At 54.6% G+C, this 26517-nt stretch overlaps 1 protein-coding gene across 1 annotated transcript; it reads left to right on the forward strand.

Annotated features, from left to right (window-relative positions):
* Positions 1-524: 524 nt before the first annotated feature.
* Positions 525-25830, forward strand: ITGB4 (integrin subunit beta 4). The gene is made up of 40 exons (XM_054393680.1): positions 525-627; positions 893-975; positions 1685-1786; positions 2248-2452; positions 2968-3064; positions 3468-3639; positions 4669-4932; positions 5917-6006; positions 6175-6297; positions 6445-6612; positions 6888-6964; positions 7344-7555; positions 7812-7915; positions 8088-8186; positions 8852-8978; positions 9113-9232; positions 9713-9819; positions 10144-10177; positions 10628-10816; positions 11398-11501; positions 11935-11993; positions 12615-12638; positions 12792-12940; positions 13025-13204; positions 13757-13905; positions 14328-14532; positions 15615-15766; positions 16113-16293; positions 16494-16631; positions 17180-17362; positions 17556-17687; positions 18690-18890; positions 19785-19946; positions 20777-20950; positions 21872-22021; positions 22762-22950; positions 23213-23368; positions 23791-23955; positions 24791-24904; positions 25688-25830. The coding sequence occupies exons 1-40, from the start codon at positions 525-527 to the stop codon at positions 25828-25830; spliced, it is 5586 nt and encodes a 1861-aa protein (XP_054249655.1).
* The last annotated feature ends 687 nt before the right edge of the window (positions 25831-26517 follow it).

The following is a 26517-nucleotide window of genomic DNA, read 5'->3' on the forward strand; positions in this document are numbered from 1 at the left end:
TTTATTGTTGGTTTGACCATCCTGGAAACTCTTTGTGTGATAGGAAATAGCTGAAGGGAGGGGTCCATTTGGCTCTTGGGGAGAGATGCAGAAGCTTTGTTTTCCTCCTCTCTTTTCCTTAACCCACCAGGAAGAGCAAGATCTTGACGTGGTTGGAGCTCACACACGTGAGTGGTGCTGAGGTCAGATGGGGCTGCAGGCACTGACCCTGACCCTGCTGCCCTGGGGATGCCAACTCCAGGGCACATGGATGGTGCTCTGGGTGGCAGCTGCCCTGCCCCACTGTTGGTGGGGACTTTGAGCTTTTCACTCATGTTGAAGCAGAGGATGAACCACTCTTGGGTCTGCTTTTGTGCCCTACCCTGCTAAGATCAGAGGTTGCTTTCAGACACCAGCTGCTTCTGGGCAGCCAGGGCTGTCTCTGCCTGTCCACACTCCTGGGGCTGGGCAGGGGCTCTGCAGGAGTTGCTCTGATTGTCTCTGAGACTGTTTGTGTCCCTTGGCTCTCCACAACATAGTGACCCATGCATTTCAGGAGGAAGAGGATGGGTGTTCTACTACAGGCGTATGCTGGGCTGTTCCTCCTGTCCCTGCTCTGTGGCACTGGCCTCTGCCAAAGGAGCAAAAGTAAGTGCAGCTGTGGTAGGTCCAACCCCCTGGTGCTGCCCTGTGAGGACTGCACACACCCCAGCAATGCAGATAAGACCTGCTGTGTGCTTCTCCTCCTGTCTTCATTCTCCCCAGCATTTGGGCCTCCTGTCTTGCTACCCCACTGCTGGTTTGTAGCCAGCTTCCACTGACTACCCAAGCTAAACCTCCAAGAATGGGCCCAGACTTTCTCATGCCCTCCCATGGCTTTTTCCATTCCTGATGCCCTGATCTCTCCTGGTAGGTAACCGCTGTGTGCTGTCCCGGGCCAAGAGCTGCACTGAGTGCATCCGAGTGGACAAGGACTGCTCCTTCTGCACTGATGAGGTGAGACCTTGCAGGCAAGCCCAGGGCTCTACTTCCCACCCTACTCACAGAGGCATCTCACCAACCCTGGATGAAAGCTAGGAGGGTGACCCAGGGGCTGTGACAGCTTCTGGATCCAGCTTCTCTCTGCAAAGAGCTGGGCTGGATGGGAAACACTGAAGTGTGAATTTTCTTTGGTGTGGACAAACGGGGAGCCTGAGCCAAACTTGCAGGAATTATAGAATTGTTTATGATGGAAGGGACCTTTCAGATCATCAAACCCAACTGTTAACCCAGCACTTCCAAAGTTCACCACTGAACCACTTCCCTCAGCACCACATCTGCACAGCTTTTCAATTCCTCCAGGGCTGGTGATTCCCCCACTGCCCTGAGCAGTCTGTTCCAAGGTCTGACAATCCTTTTGGGGAAGGAATTGCTCCTCATGTCCAACATAAACCTCCCCTGCTGCAAAACAAGGGCTTATCAGAAAATAACAGTGAAAGTGTGTGTGAGGAAGAGTCTTATCCCAGACAATGCAGTAACTCACTGGTGGTCACGTTTCCCTGCTGCTGGGGGTTGTTGGCTCCTCAGTGTGACATTCATCCCCATCCTTCTGCCCTGCTCCTGCTCCCAGAGACTCACTGAAGGTTTCAGCAGGGGACCCTTTCCCCCTGGCACGGAGGGCTTGCTGCTTTCTGGGGTGGTGAAGGTGTTCTTGCCCCCTTGGCAGAGCTTTGAGGAGCCTCGCTGCGACCTGCGGGAGAACTTGCTGCGGTCCGGCTGCGGGGAGGCCAGCGTCGTGTACACCAGGGGAGAGATGAGGACCCAGCAGGTGGGTGCTGAGGGGACAGCCCTTTTGCTTGGCTGCTTCTCAGGGGCCCCACCACTCCCAGTGTCCTCCATGTCCTTCGTCCTGCTCTAGAATTTTCAGCAGGAAGAGCGCCAAGTCCTGACCTCTATTTACGTAGGGTCTGCTCAAAGCCAGTGCTCTGCCTTTGCTGGCTGATGAACCTGTTGGCAGCCAGCCCTGGTCACTTAGGGCTGGGGTGGCTTTTCAGGCAAAACAGATGTAAGCAAAATGCCAAGGTCTGGACGAGGTGCCCTGCTGGGTACACATGGATGTGGGAGAGGCTGCTTTGGTCCCCAGCTGTACACAAGGGAAGGGAGTGTGATGGTCCCTGCCTTCCTGCTTCCCATCTATCTCCTTGCTTCCTCCTTGTTGCATGTGTGCAGGAGATGGAGCCCACCCCAGGAGATGGAGTCCATCCCCTTTTCATCCCTCTTTCTTCACAGAATTTCAGCATCAACACATCCCTGCAGAGGACCCAGGTGTCCCCCCAGAGCATGTTCATGAGTCTTCGAGCTGGGGAGGAGATGAGCTTCAACATGGATGTCTTCCAGCCTCTGGAGAGCCCTGTGGATCTCTATATCCTCATGGACTTCTCCTACTCTATGTCTGATGACCTGGACAACCTCAAAAGCATGGGCCAAAAACTAGGTGAGACCAGAGCTGGGAGAAGAGGGAACCAGCTCCTGTGCTGCTGAAGGCAGGCAGCTCACTCCTGCCCACAGCAGAGAGAAAAAGCTGTAATTGGCAAAGGGCTGAAGGCATATGTGCTAATTAGAGTTCCTTCTGATCACTGCTTTGGAGAGGGATGTCTCTCCTGACCATGCAAGGATCATCATATCTGCTCTCTCAGCCCAGTTCCAGGGCTGATGACCTGCAGAGCTGATCTGTGTGGTGGCTTTGGCATCTTGAAACTATAGATGAGGTGTGTGCTACTGCAGAAGCTCCAGCCTTGGAAAGCGGCTACCAAAGGGAGTACAGATTTCCACCCCAATAAAGACAAGCCCCAAACCCAAAGAACTTAAAAGCTCATAGTTTGGGAGTGTTATCTAAGACCTGATCAGCAGAAAAGATGCCCAGGAGGGGACTTCTTTCTCTGGAGCAGCAACCTCACAGACATCTCTTTATTCACTTGTTCATTCCTCCCTCCCTTCCTCTCCTCCCAGCGGAGTTCCTGCAAGATCTGACCTCCAATTATACCATTGGATTTGGCAAGTTTGTGGACAAAGTCTCATCCCCTCAGACAGACATGAGACCTGAGAAGTGAGTGAGGCCAATGGGTCCCTGGGATGGGAGCAGAGAAGAGGGCAGGCACCTTCTGTTTCTCCATGGCTTTCTTGATCTTCACCATCTGTGGAGCAAGAACCTCTGTCCATCCCCTTCCTTCATTGCCAGTATCTTCCCCTGGCCTCCCAACCTTGTGCTAAGGGCTTGCTGTAGCACCATGCCTCCTCAACTTTCAGACCTTCAATGACAAATTGCATGTCTTGTTCTTCTCTGCCTCTGCCCTTCTCCCTTCTGCCTCCCAGTGCCGATGGCTTGAAAACTCAACTTCATCTCCTCGCTGCAGGGACTCCCCAGTTCTCTCCACACCTCCTCTCCTTGCAGCCAGGCATGCCTTTGCCCCTGCCACCCACAGCACCCCTTCTCTCCCCTTCTCTCCCAGGCTACGTGAGCCCTGGAACAACGCTGACTCCCCCTTCTCCTTCAAGAACGTCATCCGCCTGACCAGCAACATCAACCACTTCAGCCAGGAGCTCAGGAAGGAGCGCATCTCCGGCAACCTGGATGCCCCTGAGGGGGGCTTTGATGCCATCCTGCAGACAGCTGTTTGCAAGGTGACAGTGCTCAGGGCTCTGTTTTTAATGAGCAGTCCTTCTACTAGGTGGTCAGCAAAAGAACATCCTGAGGGACCTGGGGGTTTAGCCTGGAGAAGAGGAGGTTCAGGGGAGACCTTATTGCAGGCTACAACTGCCTGAAGGAGGCTGTAGACAGGTGGGGGTTGGCCTCTTCTCCCAGGCAAGCAGTGACAGAATGAGAGGAGAGAGTCTCAAGCTGTGCCAGGGGAGGTTTAGGCTTGATGTTAGGAAGCAAGTCTTCACAGACAGAGAGATTGGACATTGGAATAGGCTGCCCAGGGAGGTGGTGCAGTCACCGTCCCTGGAAGTGTTTAAAATAAGCCTGGATGAGGCACTTGGTGCCATGGTTTAGTTGATTAGATGATGTTGGGTGATAGGTTGGACTTGATGATCTTGAAGGTCTTTTCCAGCCTGGTTAGTTCTGTGATTCTGTGTTAGGCAACTGGGACAGCCAAAGAACCAGGGGACACCTTCAGCCTTGGTCAGCTCTTCCCTTCCCAGCAGCACACTCCTAGTGCCAAGTTGTTTGACATTCCCAGGTTTTCCTGGCTCTTGGAGCATCTGTGTCTGTATCTCTGCTGTTTGATCCCCAGCACAAGAGCTGCTTGCTGGACACCTGGTGTGTGCTCTTTGCTCTGTCCAGCTTTGTGCCCATGGTGGTGAAAGCCTGCTCCCTGCAGAGCAGCCGCTTGGGCTGAGAGCTGAGCACAGCTCCATGCACGTCCCAAAGAGTGTGGGCTGACTCCCTGTACACAGACACGTGCCTGGCACCAAGCTGCTGGCAGATATCCGAGGTGGGGGGTGGTGCAGGTGGAGGAGCTGGGGACCTGCTGGCTTGGATAACCAGGACCATGTGGCTGGTTGTGTTTGGGGCCAAGTGGAGGTGGTGCCTTGCCCCTTGGGTTTTCCAGCTCCTGTCAGTGCTGCTCTGCCAATGCCTGCAAGTGCTGTGAAGTGGTTTGTGAGGGCACAGTGCTAAATGTCCCTTCTGCCTCTCCCTGGCTGTAGGACAAGATTGGCTGGAGGAAGGACAGTACTCACCTGCTCGTGTTCTCCACTGAATCTGCCTTCCATTATGAAGCTGATGGTACCAACGTCCTGGCAGGGATCCTGGCGAGAAACGATGAGCAGTGTCACCTGGACACCCGTGGCACCTACGTGTATGACACCAAGCAGGACTATCCTTCAGTGCCCACCCTGGTGCGCCTGTTGGGCCAACACAACATCATCCCCATCTTTGCTGTCACCAACCACTCCTACAGCTACTATGAGGTGAGGTGATGTGTGAGTGTGAGCTGAAATTCCCCCCACACTGACAATAACCAGGCTAGCCCAGTCTGGAAGCAAATGAAGGCTGTATTTACAAGCAAAATCTACAATCTATGATGAAATGCAATGAATATGTACAAATATACAAAATGCACAACATTTACAAATATATACAATCAACAGAAAAGCACAACCGATCTCCCTTTGCTTCCCCCCAAAGGGGACCTTTCCCAAAGGGGCCTCTCTCTCTCCCAGGAGCTTCCCCCCCAGGCCCCCCGGAACAGAAAGCAGAGTTAGTTAAGCAGAAAGTTGTTAACTTAGCTGCCAAGGTCAGTGTGTTATCTTCAGCCAGAAGAGAAGAAGAAACAGCAGCCAGACAGCCCAGCAACTGCCCCCACTGCCGAACGCAGAATGTGCAGAGTGCCTACTTTGTTTTGGGTAATAGTTCTTAAACATTTCTATCTATCCAATGGAAGTGTTTAGAACAATCAGTATTTTGCTTTCTTACACCCAATAGTGACTTATTTACACTCTTTCACTTTCTCTGTTTTGAACTTTGCAAAGAAAAAAATTAAAAAGACAGTTTCAAACCATCACAGGTGACCACAGTGGCCACGTGGGCTTACCTTTCCTCCAGGATCATTGCTCCTCTGCCTGCAGCTCGGCTGTGAGGAGAAAGTGTTCTCTCACCTCTCCCAAAATGTAAAATCAACAGCTTGATACTTTAGGAAGGTGCCACAGGGTGCTGGGGGGCTGCTCTGTGTCATAGGAGGTCTCAGGGTGTATTATTTGGTGCCAGAATCTGGGGTCCTAGAGATTGTCTCACGTTGATGTCTGTTTTGTGTAAAGCAGTGGGGACAGAGAGCTGGAGAGTAATTTGGGTTGGAAGGGACCTTTTGAGGGCTTAAGTCCAAGCCCTGCTGAAAGCAGAGTGCATTTCAGTGCTAAAGGAGGTTTCCCAAGGCTTTGGCTCCTGTCTCTTTGCAGAAGCTGCACAAGTATTTCCCCATCTCTGAGATCGGGGTGCTCCAGGAGGACTCTTCCAACATCGTGGAGCTGCTCCGCACAGCCTTTGAGGTAACAACTCTCTGGGGCTTTGCTGTCACTCCAGAGCAGGCAGGGGGTGGGCAACTCCTGCTCAGGAGAGCCAGCATGAGGTAGGAGGTGGCCCCTCTGGGGCAGGTCATGGGATTGTCCCAAGCCTGCTGCTGAAAATCAACACTCTGACTGTCTTCTGCTACCCAGCGCATCCGCTCCAAGATGGACATCCGAGCTGACTTTGTCCCCAAAGCCTTGAAGACAGAGTTCACCTCCTCGATGTATGAAAAGACAGAATCTGGTTCCTTCCACATCACCCGTGGGGAAGTGGTAAGGTCCTGAATGGCCCCAGAGGGAAAGCCTGTGTGAGAGGCTGAACCCCCCATTGTGTCCCTCCTTTCTACACCCCGGGCCAGTCTGGCCCAGCTGTGGTCCAGCAAAGCTGGCTCACCCCTGTGGCTTGTCCTTTCCTCCCAGGGCAAGTTCAAGGTGCGGATGAAGGCTCTTGAGTACGTTGGTGGGCAGCATGTCTGCAGCCTCCCTGAGAAAGACCGCCAGGGAGTCATCCATGTGAAACCCACGTCCCTGAGTGACAGCCTCAAAGTCACAGCCTCTGTCGTCTGTGACGTGTGTCCCTGTGAGCAGGTACCTGCTGCAGAGAGAGGTCCTGCTCCTGGCCAGCCTGGGGAGGGAATGTGGTGACCACCATGTGCAGGTCCCACTAAAGCCCCTCACTGTTGCTTTAGTGGAGCCTCACCCTGGCCAAGGAGATTATCATCACTACCTCTGTCAAGCTGGGCACGTTGTCCTATGGCAGAGCTTGGTCCTGTGGTTACACTTTGCCTCTAAATCTGTCTTTTGATTCCTGAAAAGGTGTGGAGGGCAGCTGAGCTCATCCAGCAATGCCTCTTCTCTTACAGCAACAGGAGTTTAGCTCACCCAAGTGCAGCTTCCATGGGGACTTTGCTTGTGGACAGTGCATCTGCCACCCAGGCTGGTAAGAACTTGGTCTAGCTCCATACCTCTCCCAGGGACCTACAAGTGACACGCAGAATCACAGACTGTTAGGGGCTAGAAGGGACCTCAAGAGATCATCCAGTCCAACCCCCCTGCCAGAGCAGGATCACCTATACCAGGTCACACAGAACTCATCCAGGGTGGTCTTGAATACCTCCAGGGAGGGAGACTCCACAACCCCCCATGGCAGCCTGTTCCGGGGTTCTGTCACCCCCACAATGAAATAATTCTTCCTCCTGTTTCCACGGAACTTCCTATGCCTCAGCTTCCACCCATTGCCCCTTGTCCTGTCATTGGGCACCGTGCCCAGGAGCTGCGCTCTGCTCCTGCCTCTCTCATCACCATCTCCTCCCCGCCAGGCGAGGGGACACCTGTGACTGCTCCCCGGCTTCATCCCCCAACCACGAAGCCTGCATCCGGCCCGGGGACGCGGAGCCGTGCTCGGGGCGGGGCGAGTGCCTGTGCGGGAGGTGCCAGTGCTACGCCGAGGGCCTGACCCAGCGCTTCGACGGCGCCTTCTGCCAGTACGACGTCCTGCAGTGCCCGCGCACCTCCGGCTTCCTCTGCAACGGTGAGGCCAGCCCCAGCCCGGCTGTGCTGTGCCCTGCTCTGGTGTTGTGGCACCTGGCATAGTGGCGCTGGCATGGGGGGTGATGAGCGACCGGTGATGGGCACTGGGGACTCTGCGCTCACGAATGTGCTGGGAGGAGCTCATGGAGCTTGTTTGCAGCCCCCTTTGCACCCCAAAGCCGGCGGCATGGCAGCAGGCAGGGCCAGGGCAGCGGCATGGTGCTGGGCAGCAGGTGATTCCTCGTCTCGTGTCACAGATCGTGGTCGCTGCTCCAAGGGTGCCTGCGTGTGCCAGAGTGGCTGGGAGGGTCCGGGCTGTGAGTGCCCCACCAGCAACGACACCTGCATCGACAGCAGGGGGGTAGGTCCTGCCCTGCCTGCGCAAGGGACAGCCAGACCCAGCAGGGCTGCAGCAAACGGTCCTGGTGCCTCTGAAGCTCAGGGGCACCCGGAGCTGGCAGCTCTCTGGGTGGCAGTGCCACTGTGTGTCTGAGGTTGCTCTCAGATGCCAGCTGTCACCTCTCCCCTGCCAGGGCATTTGCAATAACCACGGGAGGTGTGAATGTGGCAGATGCATCTGTGACAAAGCTTCGCTCTACACCAGCTCCACCTGTGAGATCAGCTACTCCCTGGTGAGGCTCAGCCTGGGGTCCTTCCCAGTTTGTCACTTCTCCTTCCCACACAGAGTCTCCAGGGAAGGGAAGCAGAGCAAAGATGAAGGCACAGCTCGGTCAGGAGCAAAATCCTGAGCAAGGGTTGGTCTTGTGTCCTGCTTTCAGTGGCCAGGAAGGGTGGGAGCTGCTCTGCAGCCCTGAGCTTTCCTTGCCTTCCAGTTCACCAGCAGAATGTCCATCTGTGTTTACCTGCACACTGATAGGTAGAGTTTTGAGGCTCCATTCCTGACCTGTTCTCATTCTCCTCTAGACTGGAAAGAAAACATTTCATGGTCTGGTTGCCTCAGTTTCCCATTGACAAACATGGGATAACCCCACAGTGGGAATGGAGAAAGCTGTCTTGGTCATATTTTGAATAGGCCACCTAAAACCTTTGAAGAAGGTCTACTCACTGCCCAGCTGCAGGCTATTGGTATAAAAGATTTTGGAGCTGGCTGAGCTGGGCTCCTGTGTTTATAAATCCTTCCTTGGATGCCTGTTCTTGGTGCTACCTCTTTCTGACCTTACTGGGGCACCAGGGTAAGGACATAGCGTTGCCTCTCCAGCTGTGCCTTTTGGAGGTGATGTCTTCCCTTGTCCCCAGGGGCTGTCTCCTGACCATCCCTCCTTGCCTCTGTGCCCAGGGCTTCCAGGCCATGTGTGAGAGCATCCGGGACTGCGTTCGCTGCCAGGCCTGGGGAACAGGCAGCACGAAAGGGAACTGTGACACCTGCCAGCTCCAGATCCAGATGGTGGAGGAGCTGAAGAAAGGTACAAGAAGAAGCAGAGCTGGGTGCAGACACGTGTGGTGTGTCTCCTGTGGGTCCTGTCCTGTGCGTGTGAGGCTGCTCCTCAAGCTCTTCCTGGTCCTGATGACTTTCCAACCATGCCCCCTCCCTCTGCAGAGGAGGCCAGTGAGTACTGCTCCTTCCAGGATGAGGATGATGACTGCACCTACCACTATACCCTAGAGGGAGACCCCAGCGTCCAGCCCAACACCACTGTCCGTGTGCAGAAGAAAAAAGGTGAGCAGGGACCTGTCAGGAGGGGATGTCCAGCCTGGGGTCTGCACCAGCAGTGATCTGCTCCACAGTGCCTCAGATGTCGACTTTGTGCCTTGGCTCTGCCCCGTGGCAAGGTCAGCTGTGGGCAGTACCTCCCTGCCCACCTTTCTGTGTGACAGGGTGGGCAACATTGGCTGTCACATGAACTGCCAGGAGTGGAGGGTAGCACCTTTAGGGATTGATGGCTTCTCACTGCCACCATGGGCAGGGATTGATGTGAGGTGTGGAATAGCCCCTCAGGATGGCTGGATGGGAGCAGAAAGGTGGGACAATGCTCCCTGAACAGCACTTTTCATTGTTAGAACCAAGAGAGAAGTTCCCAAGGTGAACTGCACTGCTTTATCCTTAGAAGAGCTGTGATCCAGCCTTCCCCCTGTCTTTGTCTCCCCACTCCCTCCCTTCACACCCCATGCCTGGGATTGACATTGTTGTCACTTGCAGAGTGTCCACCAGGGAGCTTCCTCTGGCTCATCCCACTGCTCATCTTCCTCATCCTACTCCTGGGGCTACTTCTGCTGCTCTGCTGGAAGTTCTGTGCCTGCTGCAAGGTAAGTGCGTCAGCCAGGTGTCCCAGCCCAGGGAGAGGACCTGATAAAAGCCAAAAGTATGACACATTTCCAGAACCCAGCCAGCCTTCAGCATGGACAGACTGGCAGGGGCTGGGTCCCAGTGGTACCCAGCACCTCTGCTGTTACCCACATGAGTTGCTGTGGGCTTGCTCCCACTGAAGGGACTTCTGGCTGAAACCAGCTTCCAGAGCCTCTTCCATCCACTGCCCACCCATCCCTGCTAGTGTGATTCCTCCCAGCTGGAGAGGTGGAGTTTTGCCCTTGGCTTCCAAGTGATGGTGTCTTTGGCCATTTGTTTTCTAGGCTTGCTTGGCCCTGCTCCCCTGCTGCGCACGAGGTACTGGCCCCTTGGACTGGAGGGAGAGGGATCTGGGGGGGGGGGGGGTTCACTGCCCTCCTGGGCTGGGGGGAGCATGCTGGGATAAGTATCTTCATCCTGCTCTCTCAGCTGGGGAGGTGTATCAGGAGAAAAGCTCCTAGCAGAGAGCCTGAGTCAAGGAGCCCTTGAGCTGCTGTTCCACCACTCCTCTCTGTGCCACACCCTGCTGTGTCCTACTGGGAATCCTGCTGCTGGCTCTCCCCTGACCAGTGTCCCTTGTAATGCCTAGCTGGTGCATGTGCTTTCCTCACTCATGGACAAACCTTGCCCTCCCCACTCCGTTCCTGACATCCCAACACCTTTAGTGTGGTGGAAGCCCTAAAGATTCCCTAGAGCAAAGCACTGGGAAGCTGCTGGCTGGCATTATCCTCATCTGCCCGGACTCTGCCCCTGCCCTTGGCTCTGCAGGTCGCACTGTTGGTTTCAAGGAGGACCACTACATGCTTCGCCACAGCCTGATGTCCTCTGACCACCTGGACACCCCCATGGTCCGCAGTGGATCCCTCAAGGGTCGGGACACAGTCCGCTGGAAGATCAACAACAACGTTCACAAGCAGGGCCTCACCTCCCTCGCTGCCACCAGCCCCAAGGACCTCAGTGAGTGCCATGTCTGAGCAGTAGGGCATAGAGGATCACAGGGTGTTGGGGGTTGGAAGGGATCTGAAGGGAAGAGATTCTGTGGGTGCCGTAAAGGACACAAACCCTTGGTGGTGGCCACAGTTCCAGCAGCTGTGGTGTTATCTCCAAGCTCAAGCGCAACGGAGGTTTTTCCTTTATCTGCTTCCATCCTGGAGGAAGCTGAGCAGAACATTCCTGAGTTTAGCTCTGTCCTAGGGCAGGTGGCAGCCTTGCAGACCTCCTAACAACCTGATTGTGTGGTGGATGTGCCCCACATGGGTCGTAGTCTCATCAGATCAGTGGCCCAGCCTTGATTTCACTGCCTCATCACTCCAGAGCCACCACTGGACACTGTTCCCTTTGCTGCACCCAGCAGAGGGCTTCCCAGTTAGCCCTCCAGTTCTCAGAGGGTTTTCTCTGCTGGTGCTATGGAGTCCAGGTGCTAGTGATACAGGATCTGGACACCGAGCATCACACGTGCCCCCTGGCTTCCAGCTTTTGGCTGGGTTATTTCTCTGGCCAAGAAGGAAGGAGTTCGACTCGGGAATTCCTCTTTGCAGTTCCCTACGGGCTGTCCCTGAGGCTGACTCGGCTCTTCACGCAGAACCTGGTGAAACCTGACACCCGCGAGTGCGAGCAGCTCCGCAAGGAAGTGGAGGAGAACGTAGGAGCCTGAGGGGGTCTTGGGGTGGGACAGGGAGACAGCCACGCTGTGGGGGTGTCTGCAATGCTGGGGAGGGGGGGGAGTCCCTTCCCCGTGGGCACAGGCAACTCTTGAAAGGAAGAAGCAATCTTTCCTCCTGAAAGCAAGCAGAAAGATCACAGCTGTGAGACTGATGCAAGGGTCACACTGGTGAAATTTGAGGGTTGCTTCGGGGCATGCGGTCTGAAACTCTTGTTTGGCTTCAGTTCGAAGCCTCTTGTCATATCCTGGGGAGAAACCAGGTGGTGGTCCCTGCCTGGTGTGGCAGGGTGAGGTGAGAGGCCCTGGGGGTGGGCAGAGGGCTCTTGTGTTTGCTGGCAGCAGTGTCTGCTGCCTGAACGCACCCCTGTTCCGCAAGGGATGTGTTGTCAAAGTCCTTCCTCGCTCTTTGCAGCTGAATGAGGTTTTCAAGCACATCCCTGGCTGCCACAAGCTCCAGCAGACCAAGTTCAGGTGAGTCACTGTAGGAGAGACCTCCTGCAAGGCAGGGTTCCCCCAGGGCTCTGTTGATGAGGGAACAGAAGGCTGGGCTGTGAAATCTGGGATGCCAGGAGGGAGTGTGGTCTGTGAGCCATCCCTGGCACAAGCACAAGCCTAGTGAGGTGCTTCATCCCCCCAGGCTGCAAAGCAGAGCCCATCCAGCTGTGCAGCTGCTCTCAGCTGCATCTAGCTTTGGACCTGAGACTCCTACAGACAGACACAACTCCTGGTCTTGTGGTGCTCAATAGGAAAATTCCCACTGACCTCAGAAGTGTCCACCCTGGGCAAAGTCATGAGGGCCTGGTGCAGGATGAAGGAGTGCTGGTGCTGAGCAGGGAGTGTTATGCCCTCCCTATGGCTCTGGCCAGATTTGATCTCCCTGTGGGCATGTTCCTCATTGCATTGGGAAACCCAGGGCTGGAGGGAGTAGCCAGGCAGGAGGGAACATGTGATGGGGCCACAGGCTGTGCTGGGTGATGGGTTGGCACCTGCAGGGCAGCTGCCATGGCTCAGACCTGTGCAGGGCTGTGATTCACATGGAGCTTTGTTTCCCCAAAGCTGTTACTCACTCAGACTTCTTTTTTTTCCCCCCAGGGTACAGCCGAATTCTGGGAAAAGGTAAGAGGAACTTGTGCTGCTTCTCCCTCTTTGCAGAGCTATGTGTGGGGTGGCTGAATGGCTCCTGCACTCACTAGCCCCTCCAGCTGCTGTGTGAGATGAGCCACCCTGGCCTCAGTTCCCACCCTGGCTTTCTCTTCCCACTGGTCACAGGCAGGACCACACCATTGTGGACACAGTGCTCACTGCCCCTCGCTCAGCCAAGGCAGAGCTCATCAAAGTGGTGGAGAAGCACGTTTCTCACGAGGCTTTCCATGACCTGAAGGTCTCACCGGGTTACTACACTGTGACCTCAGATCAAGGTAGGGAGCAGAGCCCAGGGCTCCCCCCTGGCTGGGCAGGAGCACAGTTCCCACCTCTCAACATTACCCCTTACTCTACACCAGATGCTCATGGGATGGTGGAGTTCCAAGAGGCCGTGGAGCTGGTGGATGTCCGTGTCCCACTCTTCATCAGGGAGGAGGATGATGATGAGAAGCAGCTGCAGGTGGAGGCCATTGATGTCCCCACTGGTGTCGCAGAGATTGGACGCAGGCTTGTCAACATCACCATCATCAAAGAACAAGGTGAAGGGCTGCAGCTGTGGCACAAGATGCAGGGCATTTGTGTCCGAGTGTCCCACGTCCAGATGGACTCAAGGATTTCACAGCCTACGTGTCGGACCTCCCCCAGACCACAGACCAGGGACTTGCTTGGTGCCTCCTATCTTAACTCATCTGGGTCTAAACTAGAGCATCTTTTAAAGCATCCAGTGGAGAAGGGTCATCTTCCCTGATGGTAAAGACCCAAACATTGGATCATTACAAGTTCAGATGCTACCAATTCCATGACAGATCTAGGGTTGACCATAAGCTTCTGCTGCAGCAGTTCACAGATTGCTGGAGTAAAGTAGAACTTCTTTGTTGTTATGCTGTGCTTGGGGCAGGTGAATGTCCTCACCAGTTTGCTTCTGCTTCCCATCTGGTGGTTCTGAGCAGGGAGCAGGAGCCATGCGTGGTGAAGTCTCCAGCCCATGCAGTAATGTTTCACAGCCATGGGTGATAGGAACTGTCTTCAGGGAGGACACCTGCATGTTGGTAATGTTGCTCTACACATTCCTTCTCTCCTGCCCCTTGCAGCCAGCAGCCTCATCACCTTCTTGCAGCCAGCCTATTCCCACAGCCGCTTTGATAAGGTGGCCAAGATCCCAGTCCTCCGGGAGATCATAGACAATGGGAAGTCTCAAGTCACCTACCGGACCCGGGATCTCACCGCCAAGAACGGCAGGGTAAGGGCTGATGCTCCTGGCCCTGCACACAGGAACACATGGGCACAGGGGGCTGGGAAGGAACCAACCCTGAGGCTGCAGGAGAGCAGATGTTCAGGATCAGGAGGGGATGTGGCTTGGGTTCACAGCTGGACTTGAAGATCTTGAAGGTCTTTTTCAACCTTAACGATCCTGTGGCTAGGAGATGGGAGACCCAAGGCTTGAGGTTAGCACAGGCACAGACATTCCCCTCCATCCCTTACTCCCTGTGCCTCAGGGACCCAAGATCCTGCCTGTACCTGAGGCAGAGGGCACCAACTGCCCCCTGAGCTGTGAGCACTGGGAGGTGAGTGGGGATTCACTGGAAGATGGTAGGAAGCTCTCTGGGAGCCTTTCCCTGGATGCTGTGGGCTATAATCACGCACTTCATCCTTCTCCTCCAGGACTACATCTTCACAGAGGGTGACCTGGTCTTCCAGCCTGGGGAGACCCGAAAGGAGGTGCAGATCCCCTTGTTGGAGCTGACCGAAATCGACACCCTCCTGCACAACTACCAGGTCAAGCAGTTCGCCATTGACCTGCTCCATCCCAAGCACGGTGCCAAGATCGGGCGATACCCCCAGACCACAGTGACCATCGCTGACCCAGGTAGGGGCTGGCAACCAGGCAGTGGGGAATGGGTGGGACCTCCACACCCGACCAGCACTCCTCGAGGTGATAACTGTACAGAGCTCAAGGCAGGCTCCTCACCCAAAAAGAGTGACGCTGAGGTTCCTCCGCCTCCAGCCGGTGGATTCGGGCCCCCCTCTAGAGGCGTTGCTGAGTATAGGCAGTGGGTGGGAAGGAGATGGATTTACGTCGCAAAAGGAAGAGGGAATTCGCCTTTCTTGTTCCTTGGGGGTTTGAATAAAAAGCTATAAAAATAAGGGACAGGCATGACTGCCCAGAGAAGTCGTGGGTGCCTCCTCCCTGGAAGTGTCCACAGTTGGGTTGGATGGGTCTTTGAGCAACCTCATCTAGTGGAAGGTGTTCCTGCCCATAGCAGTGATCTTTAAGGTCCCTTTCAACCCAAACCATTCTATGAATCTATGACTTGCCATGAGCAGTGCTTGGTGGTTCCTGTGGCTGGGGAAGCAAAACTGTAAGGGTGGTCACCGAGTAGGTCAGTAACATAAAGGTGTTTACCACAGTACTGGTCAAGACTACTGGGGGTACAAGAAAATCCCTTGTGACAGGACCAACCACAGCTGCTTCAGGGACAGGCACTGAGGCTGGAGAGGCTCCAGAGAGCTCTTAGCTGGACTTTATGGGTTCTAAGGAGAAGCAACAGGGCAACTCGAGGAGATTCTGCCCATCTCCTCCATCTCTTGTGGCTGCACAGGGCAGCTGACCAAGCTAAAGATAAAGCTGACCAAGCTGACAGAGCTAAAGATTTCCAGAGGCAGCAAGGTGCTCTCTTCACTTCTTCCTACCCGGGCAGCCTGTAAGAAGCAGCGGAGGTGCAGGACTTGCAGTGTCTGAGCTGGACTCTCATGCCAACTTGCTGTGTGGCTTTGCGGGATGTAATCACCAAGCGCCTCAGTTTCCCTCTCTGTGGTGGGGATTTGCCCCTCAGAAGATCTTTGAGAGGCTCACTTGGGGTGGCAGGGCAGTGCTGGAGAGGGGCTTCCCTCTTCTCCTTCTGCCTGGAGCACTAGCACTGATGTGACATTCCTTCCTCATGTCTGCAGAGGTGGTGGATGGTGTCCCCTCGATGAGTCAGGTCTCCCAGTCCCCCAAAGGCCGCCTGAGTGCACCACTTAATCCCAATGCCCATGCTCTTGGCTCCAGGGCAATCCGCTTCTGCTGGTTTCCTCCTCCAGGAAAACCTCTGGGCTACAAGGTAAGGGGAGAGTGGATCCCAGGGGTTGCCATCTGCAGATGTTTCACACAATCAATTGTGCCAATGGGATTAGGAGAAGATGTCCAAAGGAGGGAGCAAGCTCATCCCTTCTAGCCCACTCCAACCTTGAGCAACCATTGCTGGGCAGATGTCGGATTTGCAAGAAAGATTCCTGATGGGTTCATCTCCCTTTCCATCACTTACCATGAAATGCCTGAGCTATCCTGGCCTCCCTTTCAGAGAGATGGTCCAACACCCTGGCTTTCCCTGAGCAGGTCTAACAAGGGATGGGGTGATGGATAGAGTGAAGATCTGAAGGAATCATGGCTTGCTCTTGCTTTGCCAGGTGAAATACTGGATCCAAGGGGACCCCGAGTCAGAAGCCCATCTCATTGATGTCAAATCCCCATCAGCAGAGCTGAGTAACCTCTATCCCTTCTGTGACTACGAGATGCAAGTCTGTGCCTACAATGCCATGGGTGAAGGAGCCTACTCTGACATCATCCACTGCCAGACGATGGAGGATGGTGAGAGGCTCTGCGCTTTGCTTCCCTCCCTGCGGGGGCATGTTGGTGCCTGTGCACCAGGCTTATAGTACTGAGCTTCTGATGGTTTGGAAGACAAGCATTGAGCAGCTCCCACTGCAACCCAGCTGTGATCCAGGTTGCTCTGAGCATCTGTGAGTGCTGACTTGTGGTAACCTGGAGCCTTTCTCTTGCCTTCCCAGTCCCCAGCGAGCCTGGCCGCCTGGCTTTCAATGTTGTGTCTTCCACTGTCACACAGCTGAGCTGGGCTGAGCCTGCAGAAACCAACGGGGAGATCACAGCTTATGAAGTCAGTTATGGACTTGTCAATGAGGACAATGGTAAGAGCTCATTTTCTGAATGGGGCAGTCCCGCCAGCCTAAGGGGCTGCAGTACATCTTCCACAGGCTGGGCTAGTCCCAGGCAGCAGCAGAACCAGAAAAGCTCTAACCATGTTTCTTATCCAAACTGGGTTCTGGAGGAGACACTTCTTGGGGGAAGTAGTGCAGAAGAATCGGCGCTCAGGGTTTAATCCTGCAAAGCCCAGAGTGCTCTCAGTTCCCATTCACTTCCATAGTGTTTTGTGCTGGTTTTCACCTTAAAAACTTCATTTGTAGGTCCAGATCTAGGGCTGGGGTGACGGGAAGATGCCATTTGGTGGCACACAAGCAAAATGAGGCCTCTGCTGTAGGCTGACTTGAACTTTGAGTTTGGGAATTTCCCCGAGACAATGCCATGCCTGTCATGAGCAGCCCAAATAGCTCCTGTCCTATAGCACCCTGTGCCCTGGTGCCAAACCTCAGCAAGCCTGTTGGCCAAGGGTGGGGTGTGGTGGGGTCCTCTGTGTCTCCAGACCTGGTGTGGGAGATAAGCATCCTGGTGTTTGTAGTGCCCATTGGCCCAGTGAAGAAGGTGCTGGTTGAAGACCCGAAGAAGCGCATGGTGCTGATCGAAAACCTGCGGGAGTCGCAGCCCTATCGCTACATGGTGAAGGCCAAAAATGCTGCTGGCTGGGGACCAGAGAGAGAAGCCACCATCAACCTTGCTACGCAGCCCAAGCGCCCCATGTCCAGTGAGTTCCTGCCCAGCTTGGGTGGGGAGCAGGGGGTGCAGGAGCAGTGCTGGGAGGGCCTCCCCGTCACCCCAGCTGCTCCTCCACGTCGTGTTCGCTCTGCTCCACCAGCCGCCCTGGTGAACACTGAAGCATGGGAGACCTGTGTGGTTTTGAGCTACTTGTCTAATGGCACTGTCCACCTCTTCTCCAGTCCCCATCATCCCTGATGTCCCCATCATTGATGCAGAGGGAGGTGAGGACTATGACAGCTACCTGATGTACAGCGCGGATGTGCTTCGCTCCCCAGCTGGCAGCAAGCGTCCCAGCGTCTCTGATGACTCAGGTACGTTGCTTGGAGTTTTACAAGGGTCACCTTTAACATCCATTCTCCTTAACAACAGCTTTCAGTCATGAGCTTCATTCCTCCTCATGGTGATGAGGAGGTCCAAGTCATGGAGATGGTGGAGATCAGCCTGTCCAAAGCACAGTAGCTACAGCCATGTGAACTCTTGGCTAGTTGCAGTGTAAATAAGATCAGTGTCTACTTGTGGTGGCCATGAGGCAGAAAGAAATCTCAGCGTGGGGTGGGAGAGGAGCTTTTCCTGGCCCTCCCTGCTCATCTGCCCTTGCTCTTGACATTTGGTTGGACCACGAGAGTTATTGTCAGCAAACAAGCGCTGGCAAGGCACAGAACTCTGAGTCCCTCAGGTTCTTCGCCAAGCCAACAGGAAGGAACTCTCCAAGTGCTGGGAAGGCACTGGCCTCTCCTCCTCCATCACTTCACTCTCTGAATGAGGCTGGCTCCCTTGTCTTGTACTGGGACAACGAGGAGAAGATGGGCCATAAGCGAAATGAAGTTTGTCAGAAGGATCTGGAGGGTCTTCCCTGGATGGGTTCTCCGGGGCCTGGGATCCAGAGGCGAGTCCATGGTCCTTTCAGAGAGCAAAGTAATGGGAACAGCAAGAGCCCGACCATCTGAGTGTACATCAAGGAAGAAAGCTGTCCTGAGCAGAGGACAATTGTCACAGACTCTTCGTGACAGGAACAGGCATGTGGTGGGACTTTGACGTTTGCCTTTTGTTGTGCTGGACACAGGGCTGGAAAAGAGCCCTGGGGCTGAGGAAGCCTCATGCATGTTCCATTCCCACCATCCTCCATCTGCCAGCCACACGATGGTTGCACCGCCTGACCTCATCAGCCAAGGCTTGGCGAGACAGGCTGTGACCTGGTGTTGTTCCCACCAGGGCCTGCCCCTTTCCCTCCCCACCCAGCAGCATGAAGGTGGTGGGTAGCCCACTGTCCCCTGCAGATCATGCCAACACCAGTGCTTGCCTTGTCCCAAAAGGCTCCAGGTGGAAATATGTGCAGCTGCTGGGAGAAGATCTGGATCTTCGCCGCATCACCTGGAGGCTCCCCCCTGAAACCATTCCTCGCCTCTCTGGCAGCAGCCACTTCTCCTCGGACACCGAGGGTCTCCTCCACGAGGAGGACAGCGACGTGGCCACTGGTAGCCTGAGGAGGAGCAGGACGCCCCGGCCCCAAGCAGGTGAAGGACGACTTTGTTACGGCACTGAGTGTCCTGTCTCGTCCTGCTCTGAGCCGAGGGGCTGGTAGCAGCTGGGGTCTACCCCAGTACCTGTCCCCTTCCTCCCCTTGTGTGCTCATCCTCCTGTTGGCGTCGTGCACTGTTCATGTGCTGTGGTCTGCTCCAAAACCTTCCTCCTGTGTCTGCTCACAAGAGTGTTAAGGTAACCCCCATCTTGGCACGGACTTGGGAGCCTGCTAGCAAGTTGCATCTACAAAAGGCTGGACCTTCGAAGCAGGAGCAAACTCAGATGATACCTGCTAAGTGCCACCTCCAAGGGCAGCTCCTCACCTTAATTAAAGTGCCCTGAGCTTCTGGGGCAGATCTGCTGGACTGTTAAACAGAAATCATTCTCGTGGGCAGATGATCTCTGCTGGCCTTCTGGGAAGAGGGATGGGGGTTTGTCAAGCACCAGAACAACAAAGTAGTTTGCTTTCCAGATCCATCTGAGATGGGATCCAGAGTGAGATCTGGAGAAACCACCTCTACACAGGGCTGTTTTCCTTCTTCCACCTTCTTTTTTTAATGTTGCATCTAAGGAGAGAGCATGGCAAGAACCACAGTGCAGTGTCCCAGTGAGGCCGAGGTCTGGAGTTACCTTGGGCACTGTGGGTGTCTCTGGTCTTGTGTGCAGGGCAAAGTCTCTGTTTTCCTGTTTGTTTCCCCATTGTCATGTTTGGTATTCGTGGCTTGTTCTAGATGTAGCTCTCCAGAACAACCTCCCAGAGTGGCTGAAGCTGGGATGCAGTCAAAGCATCATGGGACCATGATGCCTCCTGCTTCCTCCCCATGGAAAGTGGAGCAGCAGCAGCCCTGCCCAGAGCCACACTCCTCACAGTGTGCTCTCTTTCACAGAGCACTTGCTGAACGGCCGAGTGGACTTCTCCTTCCCTGGCAGTGGCAGCAGCACGCTGACCAGGACAGCCAACACCAGCTACCACCACATGCAGCAGGAGCAGAGGGTGATGGGGAGCTCCTCGCTGACGAGAGATTACTCCACAGTGCTGACAGGGCACGGTGAGTTCTGTGGTGATGGGACCTGTCCTTCCCTTCCACCCTCATGACTGCCTTCAGACCCATGCCCTTGAAGTCTTGTTGGGCTGTGTTCACAGCTCAGGTGGCCTATGAACTGGAGATCACAGAATCACAGAAACATTCAGGTTGGAAAAGACCCTCAGGATCACCAAGTCCAACCCAGAACCCTACCCTACAAGGTTCACCCCTAAGCCATATCCCCAAGCACCACATCTAAACCACCTTTAAGCACATCCAGGGGTTGGTGACTCAACCACCTCCCTGGGAAGCATATTCCAATCCCTGACCACTCTTACTGTGAAACTTTTTTTCCTAATGTCCAGTCTAAACCTACCCAGTCATAGCTTGAGGCCATTACCCTCTTGTTCTATCACTAATTACCTGTGAGAAGAGACCCACACCAGCCTCTCTACAACATCCTTTCAGGTAGATCTGGAAGGTCATGTCCTCACCATTGACATGCAGGTGCTTTGCTGAGGCCACCCTGCTCCCAGACCATTTTGGAAAGGGTTCTCATCCCACACATGCAGAGTGCTTGGGAAAGCCTGAAACTACCACAATAGGCTACATCCTTATCCTCACACCAGGAAGCACTCTGGGAAGAGCACCTGTCTCTTCTCCTTGGTCTATCTAGCAGCATGGTTGACTTTCAGCTCCACGTGTACATCAGCTGGCACTGACAGAAGGTTGCTAACAGCCTCTTCAAATATGAGCCTAGAAAGTCATCTCTGCAGGAGCCAGCACCTGGGCTGAACCTGCTCTGAAATCTCCAATGGTGTTTTTTCTCTCTCTCTCTTGCACTGCTTCTGTAGATTACCCAGGGAGACTCCTCCCTCCCATCCATGAAGATGCTGGGAGGACAATCCCACGGCCTCGGGATGTGGGTTTCAGGAGCAGGGCAAAGGTGAAGGGTTACTACCCCAGCACTGGCTGTCGGGACTCTATAATCATGACTGAAGGGTCTGCAGGGACTTGCAAGTACATAGGTACAGCTCTGCCCAGCGTCTCCTCCCAGCCATGCATCCCATCACCAGCCACCCATGAGCTGTTGCCATCCACTGCTCGCCCCAAACCCTCTCTCCATGGCTTGCTGTGTGCCACACTGATCTTCCTCCTGACCCAGCCTGTGCCTCCATCACACCACCTTTCCATTTGCAGGTGACTTCAGCTGTGTTTCGATCTACCTGGGCTGATTAACACCACCACCACCACCACTGCCTCCGTGCTCTAACGAGATGATCAGCATATTGTCCTCATCCTCTTTGTTCCTAACATGCTTCTTGTTCTCAGTCTTACCCCACAGGTCTTTGGAGAACACTTGGGGAGAACATGTGCTGCATGAGAGATGTCTCTCTGCAAGCTGCTTGGCCAAAGTGAAAGGCTTCAGTTCCTGAGTGTCACCTGGGAAGCTGCTGTGCTCACCATGAGCCTTGTGTCCCAGTGGGCTGAGCTGAGGGGGAGCCAGAGCACCCAGTCCTGGTCCCAGCTGCCCCCATACCCTTGAACAGTCCCTGGAGGTGCTGAGCTGCTTTAGCTGTAGACTAGAGCTGGTCTTAGCTACACCTGAAGGTGTCTGTGAAGCTCCTAGCAGACCAGACAGGGTGCTTCAACATCAGCAAGGACCACACACAGCACCTGGGTCCCTACTGTAGTCTCTCTGTACAAGGGCATGAAGCTTACTTTGACTTGTCCCATCCAAGGTTGGCACCCCAAGGCCATGGGAACTCACTGTGGGTGTTCAGAGCCAGCCAGTCCCACCTCACGACAGGCCAGCTTGCAGAGATGCCATCATGCCACGTTCTCCCCAGACCATCAGGACCATCCCACGCTTAGGCGTGCCACTCCCTCCTCTCCCCAAGCCTCCTTAGCCCCCAGGTCTCCACCCTGATGTTCTCTTCTTGCCTCAGACCCCAGGCTGCCAGTGGGCATCCCTGACACCCCCACACGCCTGGTGTTCTCTGCCCTGGGCCCCACCTCGCTGAAGGTCAGCTGGCAGGAGCCGCACTGCGAGAAGGAGGTGCAGGGCTACAGCATGCAGTACCAGCTCCTCAACGGAGGTCAGTCAGCAGCTGGACCAGCCAGCTGGTGGTGGAGGGCCTGCTCTGGGTCTTCTCCTAGGCAACTGAGCCTAGATGACCATAAGGGGGTGTGATGGTTTTAAGACTGTCTTTAATTTTTCTTCCGGACTGAGCTAGCCTGGCTATTGCCAGTGTGGGAGGGGGGATTCCAGCTCTCCACTCTAACAGGGGGCTTGGAGCAGATGACCTCCAGAAGTCCCTTCCAACCTCAGCTGTTTTGGGATTTAGGGACTGGTCCCAGCTCTGCTTTTTGTGTAGCCTTGAGGAAATGTCTCAGCAATCCCACACCTCTCATACCCCATTTCTACTGGGGGGATGTTTCCTGGGGTTGCTTGTGGAGTTATGTCTCCTCCAAAAAAACACCTTGTCACTCCTTCTCCACCAGCCTAAACATCTTAGCTGAAGGCTTTTTCATCAGCTTGGACTTGGAGGAAGGATTGGAATGAAAATCTCATACATGAAACTTGAGGCAGTCAATGAAAAGCTAATTCTCATGGACTGAAAATCCTTGAGTTTTCAAGAAGCTGTTGTTTGCCCCAAGCCTTTTTTGGGTTTTGGAACAACATCTCATCCTTGGTGGCAAGATGTGATGGGAGTGGTTGGAGAGGGGCTCTGGATGGCTTTTCCAGGTGGTTTGCTTGAGGCAGGGTTTAGGTGAAAGCATGGCTCTGTCTTTGTGCCTGCAACATGATGCTGATGTCCCCTTCCCTGTGTCCCAGGAGAGGTGCACCGACTCACCATCCCCAACCCCAGCCAGAACTCAGTGGTGGTAGAGGACTTGCTGCCCAACCACTCCTACATCTTCAAGGTGAAGGCGCAGAGTGAGGAGGGCTGGGGCCCCGAGAGGGAAGGAGTCATCACCATAGAGTCCCAGGTGGACCCACAGAGCCCACTCAGCCCTGTGCCAGGTGAGCTAGATAGTGGTGAGGAGAAGGGTGGCACTGAGGCCTCTGCTGCTGTCTACAGTGCTGGACTTGCTGTTTTCTCCCCCTCTTACCACATCCTGAGCTCTTCTTCCCTTCTTTCCCTCTTCCTCACGCACTCACCTGCCGCTAGCTGTCCACATAGCCGAGACCTTGCAGCTCGCTTCAGACCTGCTGTGTGCAGACCCCTCCCAGGCTGCTCCTCACCACCTTCTGTGACACTGACCTCTTGCTCATGCTCCTGCAGGTTCACCCTTCACACTGAGCACCCCCAGTGCTCCTGGACCGCTGGTTTTCACTGCCCTCAGCCCTGACTCCCTGCAGCTCAGCTGGGAGAGACCCCGCAAGCCCAATGGCTCCATCTTGGGCTACATGATCTCCTGTGAGATGCTGCATGGAGGAGGTATGGTTCTCAGGCTGTAGAAGCCTAATTCCCTGTGCAGAGAAGATACCTCCAGCAAACAGCAGGAATTTGCTGCATTTTTGCTGGGACCAGCCACAAAGTTGTCTGCATATATTGGTGGAGGCTTATTCCAGGCCAGGGAGCTGCTGGACCCTGATGCTTTGTGTCATTGCATGGTCTGGTGTGATAAGCATGGTGGGAAGAGGAAGCCCTTGTAGCTTGTTGCAGCCCAAACCTAGTGGGGGTTGCTTTTTAAGGATCACCACTGCACTAAAATAGGGTTGACTTACTTCTTAGTAGAACAGTCTGTGGTGGCATAAAGCTTGGAGAAAGCCAAGCCAGCAGCTAGAATTGGGGGGAGTGTGTTTGGAGGGACCATCACTCCTGTTTATCTTCACTGCTGGTGTGTTTGTGTGGATTAGGGGAGCCCAGGAATATCTATGTCGAAGGAGACAACCCAGAAACTACCCTGACTGTGCCCCACCTGAGTGAGAATATCCCCTACAAGTTCAAAGTGCAAGCCAAGACCACCCAGGGCTTTGGGCCAGAGAGAGAAGGCATCATCACTATTGAATCTCAGGATGGAGGTACAGTACCATGGCTTTGTGGAGGTACAAAGACAAGAAAGCTCTCAGAGCAGGCAACACAGTTCCTGGAGCACTCTTCCAGCTCTGGTGGTGATTCTATTTTCCATGAAAGACACAGAGAAATTGACTTGACACTGCTGTGCCTTGGGAGCACTTGTCCCAGTCCTGCTGTACTGGATGAGGGAGGCTCATGAGAGCCTGCCAGCTTTTATCTGATTATGAAACTTCTCTCTTACACCTGGTTGCACACATACTTGGAGGCAGCTTCCTACACTGCACAGGTGTAAGACCTCCCCTGTCCTCCCAGCTCCTCCTAAACCTGGCTCTGACGTCAGCAAGAGAAACCTCCTGAGCTGACTGTTGGTGCTCACTGTGCAGGGTTGAGGAGGTTGGAAGCTCCTATGAAGACAGACTGAGAGATTTGGGGCTGTTCAGTCTGGAGAAGAGGAGGCTCTGAGGAGACCTTCTTGTGGCCTTCCAGTATCTGAAGGGGGCCACAAGAAAGCTGGGGAGGGACTTTTTAGGGTGTCAGGGAGTGATAGGGCTAGGGGGAATAGAACAAAAATAGAAATGGGTGGATTCAGATTGGATGTTAGGAAGAAATTCTTCACCACAAGGGTGGTGAGACACTGGCACAGGTTGCCCAGGGAGGTGGTGGAAGCCTCATCCCTGGAAGTTTTTAAGGCCAGGCTGGATGTGGCTGTGAGCAACCTGATGTAGTGTGAGGTGTCCCTGCCTATGGCAGGGGGGTTGGAACTGGAAGATCCTTGAGGTCCCTTCCAACCATAACAATTCTATGATTCTTATCTGACTTGTCCCTTTTCCCTCTCTCCAGGCACTTTCTCCCAGTTTGGAGGACAGCAGTACATGAGTGAAGTGTACAGCTTCCCCACTGAGTACACCACCAAAACCAGCATCAGCCATTCCTCCCTGGAGCCCCACTTCACAGGTAGGTTCTTACTGTCTGCTTTGAACCCCTCAGAAAGCAAAGGATAACTCTGCTTGTCCAAAGGGCTGGAGATGCTTTCACTTCAAGTGTCAAAGGCAGGGAGGGGAGGGTCCATCAGGCAGGATTGATGAAGAGGAGCAGATCCCAGGCCTTTCCCATACCATGTCCCTGCTCCAGAGGTAGTTGCAGTTGTTTCCTCATGTGCTGCTCAGACACAGAGGGAATGGTGAGTTTTGAAAGTCCCCCAGGACTATCACTAGGGACCAATCACAGCCCTTCCTGCAAGGTTAGGTCTCTTCAGAGCAGGAAGAACCAGAGAAGTGTGATGGCCATTGTTAATCATACCAGTGCTGTCCCACTTGAGTTCATGGCCTCATGGGTTCATGCTGCAACATGCAGAGTTGGGGAGCTGCAAGGAGATCCCTCTTACTGACTGCCACAGCAAATCCCTTAATAGAAACATAGAATGGTTTGGGTTGGAAGGGACCTCCAAAGGTCACCCAGTCCAACCCCCCTGCAGTCAGCAGGGACATCCTCCACCAGCTCAGGTGCCCAGAGCCCTGTCGGGCCTCACCTTGAATATCTCCAAGGATGGGGCTTCAGCTACCTCCCTGGGCAACCTGTTCCAGTGTTCCACCACCCTCGGGATAAAGAGAGGTTTTCCAGCAGGAGAAGTGGGATTTAAGGAGAAACCTCTGCCAGGAATCATCATGTGGAGCAGATCCCACTCCCTGTGACCCCACACTTAGCACAGTGCCCTGACCACCGAGGTTCTCGTTGCAGATGGCATGCTGATGACCACCCAGCGAGTGGAGAGCGCCAGCAGCACCCTCACCAAGCAGGTCACCAAGGAGGTCGTCAGCCGGACCGTCATGTCCAGCGGGACCCTCACCAAACAGATGGAGAGGCAGTTCTACGAGGCCTGAGCCAGGGCAGGCTGCCCACCAGTGGGACATTTGTGTTCAGATGGCAGGACCTCCTGGAACCATCCAAGGATGCCTCACCCAGATGCTGCCATGGTGCCTGGACAGCTCCTCCTGTGGGCAGAGACCCTCCGTGGCACTCGAAGCTCTGGAGCTCTCCTTCGGTGCACTCAGAGCTCTGCTGCAGTGAGGTCATCAGGTGTGTGCTCATCCTTCAGGCCTCCTTCACCTTGTCCTGCAGAGTCCAGAGGGATGTCTGCCATGAACAACCACTGCTCACAGAACCACTGCTCGCTCGACCACCGTTCTCCAGTGCCCACCCATCCAGATACACCTGCTGAAATCCAGCTGTCTCCATGGCCCCAGCCTCCCTGCCTTAAGTGGAGCATTTACTCTCATGTCCTCAGTTTTGAGAGGATCTCAGCTGGCAACATCCTGATTTACAGGTCACCGTTTTTCCATCTTTACCTCCAGGCTCTCCACCAACCCACCTGGCCACTGGAGGAGGTTGTTTTGTGCTCTTTGGGGGTTATTTTTTCGGAGAGCTGCTGCAGGGTAGGGCTTGGGGTAACTTGTGCTCCCTTCCTGCCCCTCTGTGGGTTTGTCCTTTGCTGCTGACATTTGGTACCCTGACAGCAAAGTGCAGCCTTCCCTTGGTACAACAGCAGCACTCCTGCTGCCCTCTCCTGC

Source organism: Indicator indicator, chromosome 29 (assembly GCF_027791375.1).
Source record: "Indicator indicator isolate 239-I01 chromosome 29, UM_Iind_1.1, whole genome shotgun sequence".
Classification (NCBI taxonomy): Eukaryota; Metazoa; Chordata; class Aves; order Piciformes; family Indicatoridae; genus Indicator; species Indicator indicator.

Excerpts from the sequence above, each read along its gene's own strand:
- ITGB4 (XM_054393680.1), top strand. The coding sequence starts at position 525 with ATGCATTTCAGGAGGAAGAGGATGGGTGTTCTACTACAGGCGTATGCT. Across the intron at positions 9,233-9,712 it reads CCGTGTGCAGAAGAAAAAAG|AGTGTCCACCAGGGAGCTTC; the intron begins GTGAGCAGGGAC and ends TGTCACTTGCAG. Across the intron at positions 12,639-12,791 it reads CAGCCGAATTCTGGGAAAAG|GCAGGACCACACCATTGTGG; the intron begins GTAAGAGGAACT and ends CACTGGTCACAG.